General features: G+C 35.9%; 2 protein-coding genes across 2 annotated transcripts; one reads left to right on the top strand and one right to left on the bottom strand.

Annotated features, from left to right (window-relative positions):
• Positions 1-4,137: 4,137 nt before the first annotated feature.
• stx6 (syntaxin 6) lies at positions 4,138-9,854 on the bottom strand. Its single transcript, XM_051909483.1, has 8 exons — positions 9,651-9,854; positions 8,876-9,044; positions 8,693-8,788; positions 8,296-8,358; positions 8,080-8,208; positions 7,856-7,962; positions 7,148-7,242; positions 4,138-6,595 (listed from the first exon to the last, which is right to left on the bottom strand). Exons 1-8 carry the CDS (start codon positions 9,683-9,685, stop codon positions 6,519-6,521), a joined length of 771 nt encoding a protein of 256 aa, XP_051765443.1. The 5' UTR covers positions 9,686-9,854; the 3' UTR covers positions 4,138-6,518.
• Positions 9,855-12,050: 2,196 nt separating this feature from the next.
• On the top strand, positions 12,051-13,715 carry ier5 (immediate early response 5). Its single transcript, XM_051909482.1, has one exon. The coding sequence runs from the start codon at positions 12,365-12,367 to the stop codon at positions 13,199-13,201; it is 837 nt and encodes a 278-aa protein (XP_051765442.1). The 5' UTR covers positions 12,051-12,364; the 3' UTR covers positions 13,202-13,715.
• Positions 13,716-14,951: the final 1,236 nt, after the last annotated feature.

Here is a 14,951-nt window from a genome sequence, read left to right as displayed (position 1 = left end):
AAGAAATTTAATTTTCAAAAAACGTGTCTTGACCTTGCGTTTGTTTTCATTCCATTACCCTGCATCTTGCATTTTTAAACAAAAAAAAATGCATTCTGTATGAATGGCCCCCAAGATGGTGTTTAATGCTTCGTTTCCACCGAGCGGTACAGGACATTACAGTACAGTTCAGTACGATTCGGGACAGTAAACTCTGATCCGGCTTGCGTTTCCACCACCAACAGTACCCTTACTTGATAGGCGTGGTGTATGACAGAAAGTAGCGATCGATGTCATTCTCGCGCAAAGAAGAAACCCACAGTAAACAACAAGGAAGGACATACGGCAGATCTTGTTCTTTCTTCTCGGCATTGGCTGTTTGTCACAAGAAGAAACGGTACTGTGTTTCAACTTTATTAAAAAATGGCGCCTCTTTTGTTGTCATTCCCCTTGTAGCACGCACAAGTGACGATTCTCTGTCAACTGATCAACATTCTGCAGTGTGTCTAGCTCCACCCTTTAGTACCGGACTACTGTGCTAGGTACCCCAAAGGAAGGGTCCCAAAAAAGTGGTACGGTACAGTTCGGAATTACTGTACTGTACCGTACTGCTCGGTGGAAACAAGGCATTAGAAACATGGCGCTTAAGTTGAAAGAAGTACAACTTTTAAGAAAACTATGGAAAAGTAGCAGAATGCAAAAAACACGTTCTGTGTAAACTGCCCCGTAGTGGAATGAAAAAAGCAAGGTCTAGAGACGCGTTTTTTAAAAGTTAAATTATTTTAACTTGAGCCCTGCATTTTTAGAATGCCGCGTCATGCGCAAGACGCTGCAAAAGACACGAGCAAGAGCAAAAAGGTTAAAGATGTCCATCTAACGTGTGTTCACATTGAAATCAATGGAAAAGTAGCACTGTAGCTTGGAAAAACGTGTTTTTAGTAGCCGTTTACACAACACTGTTTTCAACTAAAAACTGAAAAATTTTTGTGCGTTTTGGTTGTTCATTTACACGACAACGGTGTTTAGGGGCCTGAAAACACAAACTTTTGAAAACGGGTTTCAAATGCGATGATAGTGAAAACGATAGTGTTATTGTATCTGTGTAAACGACAAAAAGGTGAAGTTGTAAAAACTGTGACATCATGTGCTTTACGTGTTCAGTCTATAGGCGCAAAGTGTTTCTTTACAAAGTGACATCGCCAACTACTGGCCTGGCATGAATAATACAGCGTTTTTAGTCGTTTTTGGGAATCCGTGTGAACGGGGATCGTTTTAACACAGTTGTCACCTGTATGCGAAAAACGCAAATGAAAAACATTTCCGTTTTAGTACATTGTTATCATGTAAACGTGCAAGTTGAACTTCTTTTAACTTGAGCGCCAGTTTTAGAATGCCGCGTCATGCGCGAGACACTGCAAGCAGGCGCAGCGGTTACAGATGTCAGTGCGTTTACATTGAAAAACAACGGAAAAGTAGCGCAGTGGAATGGAAAAACGTTCTGTGTGAACGGCCCCTAAGAGCGTCTTGGTTCCTCCAGCTGTCAGGGTGGAGGTAAATGGGAGGCGTGTGCGCTGGTCAATATCTCGCCTGTCCTTCTTATTGATTAGACCATGATTGATTCCATCCTGGTCACCAACATTTATAACACACACACATACACAAAAAACAAATTAAAAACAAAGAACATGCATTTACATAAGTAATGAAATGTGTTCCAAATGGTTGCTAGAGTATTCTGGGTGGTCAAAAGATCCCACTTCCAAGTCTCTTACCATATTATGTTCCCTAGATACATTTTTCTCAGTTTTATTGTACACAAGACAAAACGGTTACAAAACTAATAACAAACCTCTTCTAAACAAGATGCACAATCTCATTCTTGTCTTTATAGATGCTTATATTGGCTTCGGCTTTAAGCAATTACACCCTTCATTACTCAATATTCATAGCTGTGTCACTGTTAACTATAAGAAAAGCTCATGACAGCTGTTTAAAAGGACTCAGGGTAGGTTTATAGGCTTTCTACACCCTTATAAGCATGATCGCTGCTCTCAAGTGCAGGTTTATGTTGTGTTTGTGTTGTGTGTAGCGATGCTAATGAGCTCAGCTGGCGGAGGGGTGCGTCTCAGCCCTGCCCCCACCTCCCCACGGGTACGAGAGCTCAGCTGTCCCCTCCACTTACTGCGGGATAAAGGAGCCCAATGCGGAACCTGCATCCTGCACCTGCCGCCTCCCTGCCACACACACACACTCTGTCTCGCTCTAAATCCGTCATTAGAACCACTCCAGCTATGCAAACCCACAAATATCACCACTATTTGGAGCCCAAAATTCTAGTCTATGTACTACAACTCTCCTTGACTATTATTAAAATACAAATTCCAGTAAATATTTTATATGCCAAAATATTAGTATTCATTCAATATAAAATAATACATATTTAATAAATTAATTAAATTAAATATTTATTTGCTGCCATTTTAATCCTTTAATGCGTTACTATACACAAACACATATATTTATATATTACTTATCCCTGATAATATAAATTATATTAAACCAAAATAATACACAATATATAAAAATGTATTATAATCAATGAAATAAAATATTTTTGTATTAATAAATGAAATAAAATATTTTTTATATATTTTTTTAAATTATATGCAAAACAATATTAATGTTGTAATATTAATCTAACATTATACTATATACTATATACACACTTGAAAAGCATTATTTACATATTATTATAAATGGGCAGTCCATATTTAACATCACATATGAGAAAATTGTAGATATAAAAAACTGTTTTAAGTATAATAATCCTGTAATGCTCTAATATATGCATATATAAAATATTTTGATTTTATATATATATATATATATATATATAGTATTTCAGATCATATTATAGAATATAATAGTAATCATAATAAAAATATATAATATACATTTTATTATAGTAAAACATATTTGTGCATAATATTTAAATATTAAATATGCAAAAATACTAATGCTGAAATATCAATAATAATACTGTACTATATGCACGTTTTTATTTACATATTAATATTATTAGAATTATTATAAATGAGTAGTACATATTTAACACCACATATGCAAATATAGTATCAAAAATAAATGGCATATGCATAAAATATTTTGGATTGTATTATTTTATTTTAGTATAATATTCAAAACTAGATGTTATAATAATAGTATCTATACATGTGTGAGTGTATGTGTGTATATATACGTGTATATATATATGTGTGTGTGTGTGTGTGTGTATATATATATATATATAGTTTATTTATTTTTCATGTTCATAATATGAATAAAAATAAGTCATATTTCTCAATTTGGTCAACAAATTTAACATCTGTATAAACATGACCTCTAAAACACCTCAATGTAAGGGAGCGTTGAAGACCCCCATAAGTTACCGTCGTTCTGGTTTGGCTCTTTGGAGGCTCAATACTGCTGGACTCAGGTGTTGATCTCTAATCATTACTGGGACAGACAAAAGAGGGAGGAAGGGGAGACAGAGGAGAAAAACGCCACCTGTCATGAGATCATGGTGAATGGCCCCTCTCTGGCCTCTATGGAACGGTCCATCCTGCCTGCAGGATTAGTGGATCAATAGAGCACCGCTCACATGATGACGGTCACCGTCAACACAATAATCAATACCAATATTCTGATAGACGCTGATCTGAGCACGTCACCTTCTTCAAATTACAACCACAACCAGTAGAAAAATACAACCTCATTCAGAGGAATGTTTCAGGATCAATACATATTAAGCTCTATAAACATCTCTCTTCCATCAGATTGTACAAAACAAAAACAAATTAATAAACTTCTTATAATATACTTTATATTTCTTATAAATCAATCAATAAAATAGAAATTAAATACAAATCAAATTATATATATGTACATGTGCATATATATTTTAAATATTAAAAATAATATTAATAATATTTTTTGTTAATTTCTTTGTTTTTTTCCACTTACACACACACACACACTTTAATAACAATTCATATTTTTTTTAATAGATAGATTTTTTTTAATTGTTGATTTTTAATTTATTTTCTAACTCTGATCACTTTCATTTCCACACATCAACAGGAATTCAATCCAACACAATTTTGCAATGATTATTTTAATGGGGCTCAGAGTTTCACACAGTGACAAACTGAGGGGTGGTTTGACAGTTTTCTGAGGGACGAGGAGAAACAATGAGGGGTAAAAAAATACTTGCATTCTCTTCAGGAGCAAACAAACACTGCAAACAAACACGTACAATTGAAATTCACACAATCAGGAAGAACAGCGTTTATGAGCCCCTTCATACCTTGATCTCTCCGCTCCGTCACTGCGACTCAAAAACAGTGACAACTGTGCAATTGTATATTTTCATTTGTATCGTAAAATTGCATAATCAATTCATTCATACTTCGAACCAATCAGAGCCGACGTACTGCATCATGTGACTGAGTGCAGTCAGAATCAGCTGGAACACTATTATATGGGCCAACAGAAATGATGAGAGATAAAAACACTGTAAAGTCTCCTCGAGCTTTTGAAAAACAAGTGGTGTGATTGCTCAAAATCAGAAAGGGTAAATCAGACAAAGTCTGTCAAAAACACCTCCAGGTCATATTTCACATTAAAAAACAAAAAAAAAATCAATTATATTTTGACTTAAGAAAATGAAGCCTATTTTTAGGATAATTTTTTTCCCCCACATTATGACATTATTTTCATTATAATTAAGCACTTCTCATGGCCAATTAACAATTCTCATTACCATAATGTGAAAAAAAAAAAAAATACATCAAGATAATATTTAATGTATTTAAATTTAAGCTTGTTTTAATAAAAAATATAACTGTCCAGACAAGATTAGTTTTATTACTATATTAAATAAAAATATGTATTTTTTCACATTACAGTAATGACAAATGTGCTTAATTGGCATGACATATAATAATGCAAAAAAAAAAAAAAGTATTTATTTTCTTATGCAAAATGTAATTTCACATTTTTTTTCCTTTCGATTTTGGGGTGAAATATAACATTTCTTTGTGTGATTCACCCAAGAGATCACTGAAACAAAATACAAACAAAACAAAAACTATACAAATAATACCCAGTAAGATACAAGTTTTACACAGAATATGTAGTGTTGTGCTATCAAAAAAACAAAAACAAACAACAACAAAAAATACAATAATTTTCATATTAGTGACTGCTGCTTCATACCGCCATTTGAGTTAGCAGTAGAAATACACCGCAAACCGTCAATTTGTAAAAATATGAATGATAGATATTGTTTGAACATACTTTCTGAAACCTGAAGTTGTCACGCGTGCCTGGCATCCTAAAATGAAATGTAACTTCACCCTCCTCTGTGCTAAGGCACTGGCTAGATAGTGACCTATACCTCACAGGACTTAAAGGCATAGTTCACCCAAAAATGAAAAATTATCAGCATAAAAGATGATATTTTAAAGAATGTTGGCAACGAAACAGTTGACGGTAGCCACTGACTTCCATAGTAGGACAAAAAATACTATGGAAGCCAATGGCTACGGTGAATTGTCTGGTTACCTTCTTCAAAATATCTTCTTTTGTGTTCAACAGTAAAAAAAAAAAAAAATACTCATACAGGTTTGGAACAACTTGAGGGTGAGTAAATGATAAAAATTTAAATTTTTGGGTGAGCTATCCCTTTAATTAGCATTTGGTCCAAAACTTCACTTCCATCTGAAGTGATTTTTTTTTGGACTTTCTACAGATTAATAACCAATTGTCACGCAATTTACACATTTGATGCTCACTACAGAATTTTTGTAAATCAGGTTAATATTTCACTTGCTAACCTATTCGGAGACTTTTAGGCAGTTATCCGAAGCTTTTAACATCAACGTTTTCGTTAAAAACACGATTCCATCCATTTTCAAAGCGCAGTGCATGTGAATAAATCTCACTAGTAACGTAAAAAAAGTAAACCACGCACACAGAAATAAACACAGACAGTAAATAACTAATTCTCATTAGTATAATCAGTCACATACCCGCTTAAACAGTATCTGGTTCATTAAACTCCAGTGTTTAGTAAATTTATAGTTAGTGCTGATTAGTTACAGTGGTCTAAACTGTTAAAGCAGTGTAATATTTTCTAGTACCACTAGAAAAAAAATAAACTGTTATTAATTATTTTAGCTGCTTAAGTGTTAAAAGTCATGGTCCATTTGAAAGAAATGATTTACCCTGGATTATGACAGCTCTTACGAAATGATTCAGATCGTATTATCGCCTAAACTGGAATGCGTTTGCAAAAAAACAGCCCGTGCTTAGTGTTTGTTTTCAGTCTGGGCTACTTATAAGGAAGCAAAAAAGGAGCAGAATTCTACCGTATGATGGACTAGAGATGGAGGCGAAAGGGTTTTGTTGTTCGTTCTCTCCCTTCCAAGCAGTTGGAGTGAACGTACGCAGGCGGGAGAGCTGTAGCGGAGTGCTGTTCACAGAACAATGAAGAGGATGATCACAACAAACAGGATAGCCAGAAGAATGCCGATAGCACACCACTGTCTTCGATCTGCGGGGTCAAGCAAGAATATAATGAGTTAAAACACTCATATTTAGGTTATCAACAGCTAATCCATATAGCCATAGAGGTTTTATGGTGAAAGAAGAACTAAACGTTTTTAAAATGTTCCCACAATATTCAGGAGAGGTTCAGATTTAATTCTTGGCTTCTCAACAAAATGCTTCATTTGAAAAGGTCCGGAAGTCTGACTTCCTGTTCATGCTTTGCCATATAAAGAGCACTGTGGCCAATCACCTTTAGCTACAACAGGAAGTCAAGGGGTTTTCTTAACAGCAAACGCATGATGGATTTCTTTCTAAATAAAGTGCTAGCTTTATGAATTATGACAGAACGTTTTGCTTTTGGAATACATAAAAACTGTTGTTTCAGAAAAAATATTATTTATAATATTATTTTGTATAGACAAAATAAATAGGATGTCAAATATTAAAATAAAAGGTTTCAGTTCAATGACTCCTGAAAGTATTCTGAGAAAGACATTTTTAACCATGCAAGACAGTAAATGAAGCATGTCTGCTCTTCCGTTGCAGTATTACTCACCACTGGTCATGTGAGAAACTTTAGCCAGTTTCTTCATGACATTATCCAGCCTGGATTGAGTGCTGTCCATCTCATGAGAAAAGTCATCCAGCATTCTGAAAATAGGCCAGACACACAAATTTTAAAAAGGATAAATAATACATTTAATTGATATACAAACAATACAATGCATATGTGTGTGCACATTGTACTGTATGTAGACACAAACTGATTTTTAAAAAAAAGTTAAAATATATATATATTTTATATACATTTTTTATATAAACGTGTTCACAAATTCAGAATTATTAAAAATATATTTAATACAAAATTTTTATAGAAATATTATTATATTCATATAAATTTGATATATAAATGTTCAAAAATATTCTAAATATATTCTAAAATTAAATATAATAGAATTTTATATATATAAAATTTAAAAAAACATAAATAATTACATTTACATATTATTTATATTTATATCCAAAAACATCGAAACAAATTTCGCAATAAGTGGGGTTGCGCTTCAGCCATTGAAGCTCGCTGTGAGAAATGCTGCCAGTATAGATCCAGCAGAAATAAGCGGAGTGATATAAACCGTGAAACGGTTTCCGTGTGATTTAGCAGAATATTGCATGGCTGTAAAAGGCTCTCAGCCAATCAGATTCGAGAACCAGAACTGTTGTGTGTTTCCTACCTGACTTTACCAATTTTGAAGTGACTTACACAGCTTGCTCATCCAGCTCTTGGCCGATCCTTTGAGACATGTTCTTCAAGACGCCAATAGTTCCCGACACTAACTCTAGCTGCTCATCCTGCTGTTCTGCTATTAGCTGCCATGTACACACACAAATAAAACACATTGATAAGTGCTCATAAATATTGTAGAATATGTTAATCATGTGATAATCACCTGTTAACTGTGGTATGACGTATATATACACACGTACATGTTGCTGGGTCTGTTGTTCCTCAATGAATTGTGAGTTTGCCGTCTGCAGCTCCTTGTCCAGTCTAGTATACTTATCAGCACTGGGTTGCCAGATTGGGCCACGAGACCCACCATCCCCCATTAAAGTCTAACATGGGAACATAAAATGACATGACATGATACCCAAACTATAAAATCATAATCTGACCCTTACTTCCATAGCTTAAGTACAAACCTGTCGATTTTTCCTCTCTGACACTGTAACAGCCATTGGACTAGTCATGTGGTCTTTCATCTCCTGTAAAATGAAAATCCATTAGAGATAGTCATCTACCACGGGTGCAGATGTGTGTAAAGGCCTGTTCACACCAAGGGCGATAACTATAACGATAAAGATATAGTTTTAAAAATAGTTCTAAATTGAATAGTATAGCAAAGTCCACACCACAACTATAACGATAACACCATAGAGGAACAATATCACTAGAATTGTCAAAACTATTTTTTCTCCAGCTGATGGACGATAAAAACATTGATAGCCAATACTTAAAATAAACTGAACATTATCATACATTAGTGTGGACACTAATATAATTATAATTCTTGGTATGAAGTCTCTCAAATCTACTCACTCTGACTGTTTGCCTTGTGCTAGTGATGAAGGCTTTCCTCTTGGCCAACTCAACCGCATCAAGATTGAACTTCTTTGGATTGGCCTCCACAATACTTGAACACTGGGTTAAGGCTACAACCAACATATAAACATCTGAATCACGTCAAGTCCAAACATTGGCTACCAGAAACAAAAGGATATTGATAGTCTCATCCAAGTCCTCCAAGTCCCATTCAATGGACCTCAAACTGTTTCGCAGCTCATTGGTGGTCCAGTCCACCTCCTCCTTGCTGGCTCCACCCGGGTCCTGTAGCAGCTCCATCCATCTCTGATGAAGCCCTTGAGCTGTGTTCACAGCCTTCTGCACCTCTCTAAGGAAAAGCAATCCATCAAAACACTTTATTAAAGTGAGGAACCCAAAATTATTTGAAGAATGACAATGCTACTATCCTGTTTGATACATAAACAAAAATGCTTTAGTATTACAAAGTAATTTTGGGGTATGGTACCATAATTCCCTATTTTGGGTGGTATCACATGGAAATACCATGGTACTTTGACATTTATCATGATATTTACATGGCACTCCAAGGTACTTCCAAGTATACAATGGTACATGTTCAAAAAACATAGTAGTAGCATGGTACATTTTTGTAACTGTAATATAGCAAAGAGCAGATGTTTGTTACCATACCCCGATACCACTTAAAAGGAAAACAATCTAAATATTGATTTAATGGTATGATATAATAGTGGCGGAAATCGATAATTACGGTTGCCATGGCAACAAGATAACGATTATACTGAAACAGCTGTTTTAAGCGGTGTTACAACTCGCCAAAGTGTTCACACGCAATGCTAACATTTGTAAACAGAAAAGTATAATCATAGGATAGCACTTCGAGTTAATAATCCGATTTCTCCGAAATCGATATATGATATTCTCCCACAGTAACGGATCTAAACCATAAACTCACCCTTTCACAACGAAAAACGGATCTTCCATCGACATTTTTGTGCTCAGGTGAGTCGATTTTTGTGCGAAAATCTCATGCTCCTGATCACGGCTGGTTTTGCTTTTCTTTAACAAAGGAGAGCGCTTAGTGTGTTGTTTACATGTGGGACGGATCCCGGATCCGCTCAGCCGCCATTGCTCGGCGGAATCACATCCGGGTCCTTGAGCGTCTAGACACACGCGCACACGCCCCGCTCGCGGTAAATAAACACCAGCGTGCTCTTGCGTGGGTTGTTTTGGTTTGTTGCAGTAAAAGAACAAAGCAATATTGCCCCAGAAAGCACAGGTATGTTAAAATGTGCATAACACCATGTTTGTAATTATAAACAAAAATTGTTTAATTTAGATATCAATGTATAAAAATGTAGTTATACATGTCAACACCTCTATATCCAAGACAGTGTTGCTTTATTATTATTTAATATTACAATAGTATATAATACACTATTGTTATATACATTAGGCCTATATAATAATAACAATAATATTATTATTGGTAGTACCATGTAGCTATAGATTGGTAGTATTGTGATGATTCCTGATGGTAAATATCATAGGTGGTTTAAAATATATTGTGGTACTGAAATTGGTTTACTATGGTATTTATTTACTTTGTATTCAAACTTACTTTAAAAAATACCATGATAGTATCATAGTACATGTCCAACAATTTCTCTATTTTTTAAACATTTTATTACATGGTACCACATGAAAGTAACAAGGATACCACATCTGATACCAAACTGTACTGTAGTGCCACTACTCTACCTTTATTTACTTGAACTCTGTGTTTACTTTGATACATTACATGAATTAAATACCTCATAACTTTAAAATATAGATATTATATTAGATATACTATGTTACAGATATTAAAAATTAAAATACATTATTAATAATAATAATAATATCATTTGAAAACATGTACAATAATAGTAACTGAGTTTCTCTTAACTGGTTTCTCTTAATCAATGTAGCTATGCACCTCATCTGCCTACTAAAACACCGTGCTTCATACATTATTCATCACAGCACACCGCATTCTCATTAGTTGACTATCTACACCAATGCTGTCCACTGGTAAGAGGACATTGTGTATGATGTAAAACCAGCAAACCAGCTGGAAACACTTCAGCTCGCCTTAGCAAGTAAAGCTGCATAAATTATTAATCAACTCTAGTTTTATTTATAGTATCAGTTGCCAGTTTCCCATCAACACGCAAACCTGACTGAAGAATTAGGAAATTAGGAATAGATGAGATAATATGCATGAGCAACATTATATGGATTGTATCCCTGTACTAACTGCAATATACAGCTGGATGCTGGTTTATAGCTGACAGTATATAAGGCTTTTTTCATATTCTTGTCAATAAAAGATACATTCATAATGTGAATTATGTTTTGAGGCACTTGAAGCCAAGGATTTCACAAAGATATTGTGCGGTAGCCATGGCTGTAATCGTTTATATAAACGATCTCATAAAGTGTCTTACGTCATAGCCCGCTCTTCCTGTCAGGTTTGTTTATGACCCACATCTTAATGCAGAGAAACTCACAAACCAACGCGGGCAAGGATTAGGCCTACTGATCAAAAATTACATACATATTATAGGCTAATGAAAGTATCGCTATTAAGAAGCATTATCATCAGGGTAAAATTTCCCGCACTGTTCATTGTAGTTCATGAGTAGCAGCTAACTGTTTTTTCAAACAAAACATTGCCCTTCCCCCCACTAACAGCTCCATTCACATTTGCCCAGACACCGCAATGGATTTGCACAATAGAGTCATGTGACACGACTGTAGCAGACAAACCATTACATCAGTCGAGGAAGTCAGTTGAAAAAATTAAAGGGGAAGTAACTTTTTTTTTCCTTCTTATAAAACAAGAAGAGAAGCTATGTGGAAACTGTGTAATAATAATAATACAGGAATGTATAGATCTAAAACGATGTATTTAGAAACTAAATATATTAAATAATGATCCTATCCCGAAAAAGCTCAGTGACATGTAAAACATGTTTACGTTCTTGTATATGTCGATTTTGGCCTGTTATTTGATTCTGTTTGCTTACGAAAACGATGTTGTGATTTAAATAGTTAATCTTAATTATATAAATCAAAATAGCTGAATACACACAGCGAATTATAAAAAAAGATGTCTGTTCTAGCTTGAAAACATTTCTTTCCCTTTAAACAGTTCTCCCACGTTAGTATTTAAATATGACTCATCGCCGAAGCGCTCTCCTATTGGTCATCGCCTATTTGGCGGGGTGTGATTCACAACTGTGGCAGAACCCAACTCGAGATGTGATTGGCTAGTGTAGTCGCTGACGCTGAAGTATAAAAGCAAGTTAAAAATAGAAACGGTCTCATTCCTCCCTAGATCATTGTTGGGTGCTGAAGAGAATGTGTGAGGTAATGAGATATCCTGCACTCACTCAATAATACCGATATTGTATTTTGTGAATGAGAATGAGGCTTTTGTCAACAAAACAAGGGACGATTTGATCTACAGGAAGGGGGAAGTTGTTGGGCGTTATTTACAAACGTGTTTCTGCACTGCTGGTCGACTCACAGTAACGTTTTGAGGAGAATCCTGAGAAGAAATCAAACGTGAAACGCTCGGCGAACTTTGTACCGTTTGTGAACTTTAGCGTGTCGACTCAAGCCATGGAATACAAAGTGGAAGCCCACCGGATTATGAGTATTTCCTTAGGGAAAATCTACAACTCACGCATCCAACGAGGCGGCATTAAATTGCACAAAAACCTCCTGGTATCGCTGGTCCTTCGCAGCGCGCGCCAGGTCTATCTGAGTGACTACTACAGCGGCGCGTGCCTGAACGCTCAAAGCGAACGCGAAGGGAACGAATGGGACATTATGGACTCAGAGCGGGAGAAATTCCCTCCCTCTACAACGGAATGTGACCGAGCAGAGAGCCCAGAAGAACCTGAACAGAATAAACAGCCCGAGGCGAGCGAAAAAGAGCGGGAATATCGCGAAAACGACGACGAGGTTAAATCAGACCAGGCGGATTGTACTTCCACTTTACAACAAGAGCAAAACCTAAACCCTTCGTTGGACTCTGTTGGTAACGTTTCATCGGAAACACCACCGGAAACCATCAACGAACCCAAGGAGAGTCCCTCAGACAGTACAGAGGCAGAACGTCAGTCAACGCCTGTAGCGAACGGGGAATCACATCAAGCACCCAAAACGCACGTTTGTTCAAACAGGAAAAGAAGCGCGGAGGAGTCGGAAAGTGGCGATTCGCCTCAAAAAAGGACCAAAGTTGCTTCCTCAAACGCTAAAGAGGACGAGGAAGGCGAGGAGATGGACACAAGTAACGTGTCCAACCTCATAACGATATTTGGTTCCAGTTTCTCAGGACTTCTTAGCAAGGACAGCGCTAAACCCGAGGCTGAGGCAGAAGATAGTGGTCAAATCTGCTGCGATCAAATGTTGAAGAACCTAAACCCTTGGAGTACGGCGATTGTAGCTTTCTAACTGTATTGTACTGTACTTCTTATCCGGGTTGCCCTGCGTGCATTGGTAACACGTGGTCAGGCCTGAGCTCAACATCGTAGTGTGGGACTTCCCAGAAAGCATGAGTGGTGCTACCAAAGTACACGCTCAAATTGGCCTGTAAGATGTCCGGGCATGCCTTTCTAGTGAAGGAACTACCTGAATGCTGGTGCTACTTCTTGGGATTACAGTCCTTAAAGTGTTGAACTCTCTATTCAGACGATTCAAAAGCCATGTGAGCGAGTGGTATTACAACATATGCAAACGTGTCATGAAGGTCAATATTACATTGTCACCGAAACGATTCAGGGTCGATCACACCAAACTTGACTGTACGAGGATTAGGCCACTGTTTTAATGTCTTTGTTTTATAAAGACCTGTACATTTTGTAATATTTGAGTCTGTGTATATATTGCTTCCCATGTCGCATTCTGAATCTATGTATTTTGGTATGACAATTTACGTGGTGCTCACGTATTAAAAAATGTGAAATGACACATTGTTTCTGTCCTCTCTGTTCATGAGTGAAAAAGTTGAGATCGTGACTAGTCACATGACTAGAATGACACCTCATCCACCTTTTATGCAAATTATATTCAGACTATTGTGAATTGAAATTCCAGCCCAAAAGCTGTTTTCAAGGTTCCCACGGTGATAAAACATTGAAGAATTTTAAAATTGATTTGCAGAAATTAATAGAAATTACTATGATTCTAAATAGTAAATGTGAATATAAATATTTAATATATAAATACATAATAATAGACTTTCTTTGTCAAAAAATGCAATATGAGTGCAATCTAAAATATAAATGTGTGTATATATATATATATATATATATATATATAACATGATTATTCCATAATCATAAATGGAAATGTATTAAACTCCAGGAAATTAATTGGTCAAAAGGTGTGGGAACCATGTACTTCACACCACATATTTATATATTTAAAATGCAGCTTCCTCAAACTAAACTATTTAGCTGGTCCAAAGTGATCCAACAAGTTTGAGAAGAACAAGAATGCTCAGCTGCTGTTCCACTGCAATACTTCCAGGCAATTTTTACTGCATGTTTTAAAGAGAGCTATTGTGCCCCTAAAGCATGTGTGGTATGCAAGGTTCAGTTTCAGCGCAGACTACAGTCTCTTCTCGCAGGGCCTGTCTTTGGTCCCAGGCTATCCAACATGACATGCCTTTTTCCTACAAGAGAGAACAGTCATAATAGAATCACTGACGTCTACACATTTTTCATGCAGCAACATCACTTGAGCAGTCTTACATTATTAATAGAGGAGATATGATTCATAATTTACAATGAGAAAAAGACTCCATGCTCAAAAAGTGTTTCATTTTATATGAGTAATTATAGAGAAATGTATTTAAAAGGTTAGTTCATCCAAAAGTGAAAATTATCCCATGATTTACTCACCCAAAACCCATCCTAGGAGTAAATGACTATCTTCTTTCAGACGAACACAATCCGAGATATATTTAAAAATATCATTAGTCCTCCAAGGTTTATAATGGTTGTGAATGGGGGGTCACATTTTGAAGCAAAAGTGCATCCATCCATAATTAAAGTAATCCATACTGCTCCAGTGGGTTGATAAAGGCCTTCTGAAGCGAAGCGATGGGTTTTTGTAAGAAAAATATCCATATTTAAAACTTTATTAACCATAATAACTAGCTTCCGGCAGACGGCCGTACACATTGATTTGCGTCAGAAGA

Source organism: Ctenopharyngodon idella, chromosome 10 (genome assembly GCF_019924925.1).
Source record: "Ctenopharyngodon idella isolate HZGC_01 chromosome 10, HZGC01, whole genome shotgun sequence".
Lineage (NCBI taxonomy): Eukaryota > Metazoa > Chordata > Actinopteri > Cypriniformes > Xenocyprididae > Ctenopharyngodon > Ctenopharyngodon idella.
Note: the sequence above shows the minus strand (reverse complement) of the source record. Positions and strands in the feature narration are given on the sequence as shown.

Coding starts and splice junctions, on each gene's coding strand:
- stx6 (XM_051909483.1), bottom strand. CDS start 9,685: ATGTCGATGGAAGATCCGTTTTTCGTTGTGAAAGG. Junction 9,045..9,650: donor CCGTTTTTCGTTGTGAAAGG/GTGAGTTTATGG, acceptor GCTTTTCCTTAG/AGAGGTGCAGAAGGCTGTGA. Junction 7,243..7,855: donor GAGCTGGATGAGCAAGCTGT/GTAAGTCACTTC, acceptor GCCTATTTTCAG/AATGCTGGATGACTTTTCTC.
- ier5 (XM_051909482.1), top strand. CDS start 12,365: ATGGAATACAAAGTGGAAGCCCACCGGATTATGAGTATTTCCTTAGGG.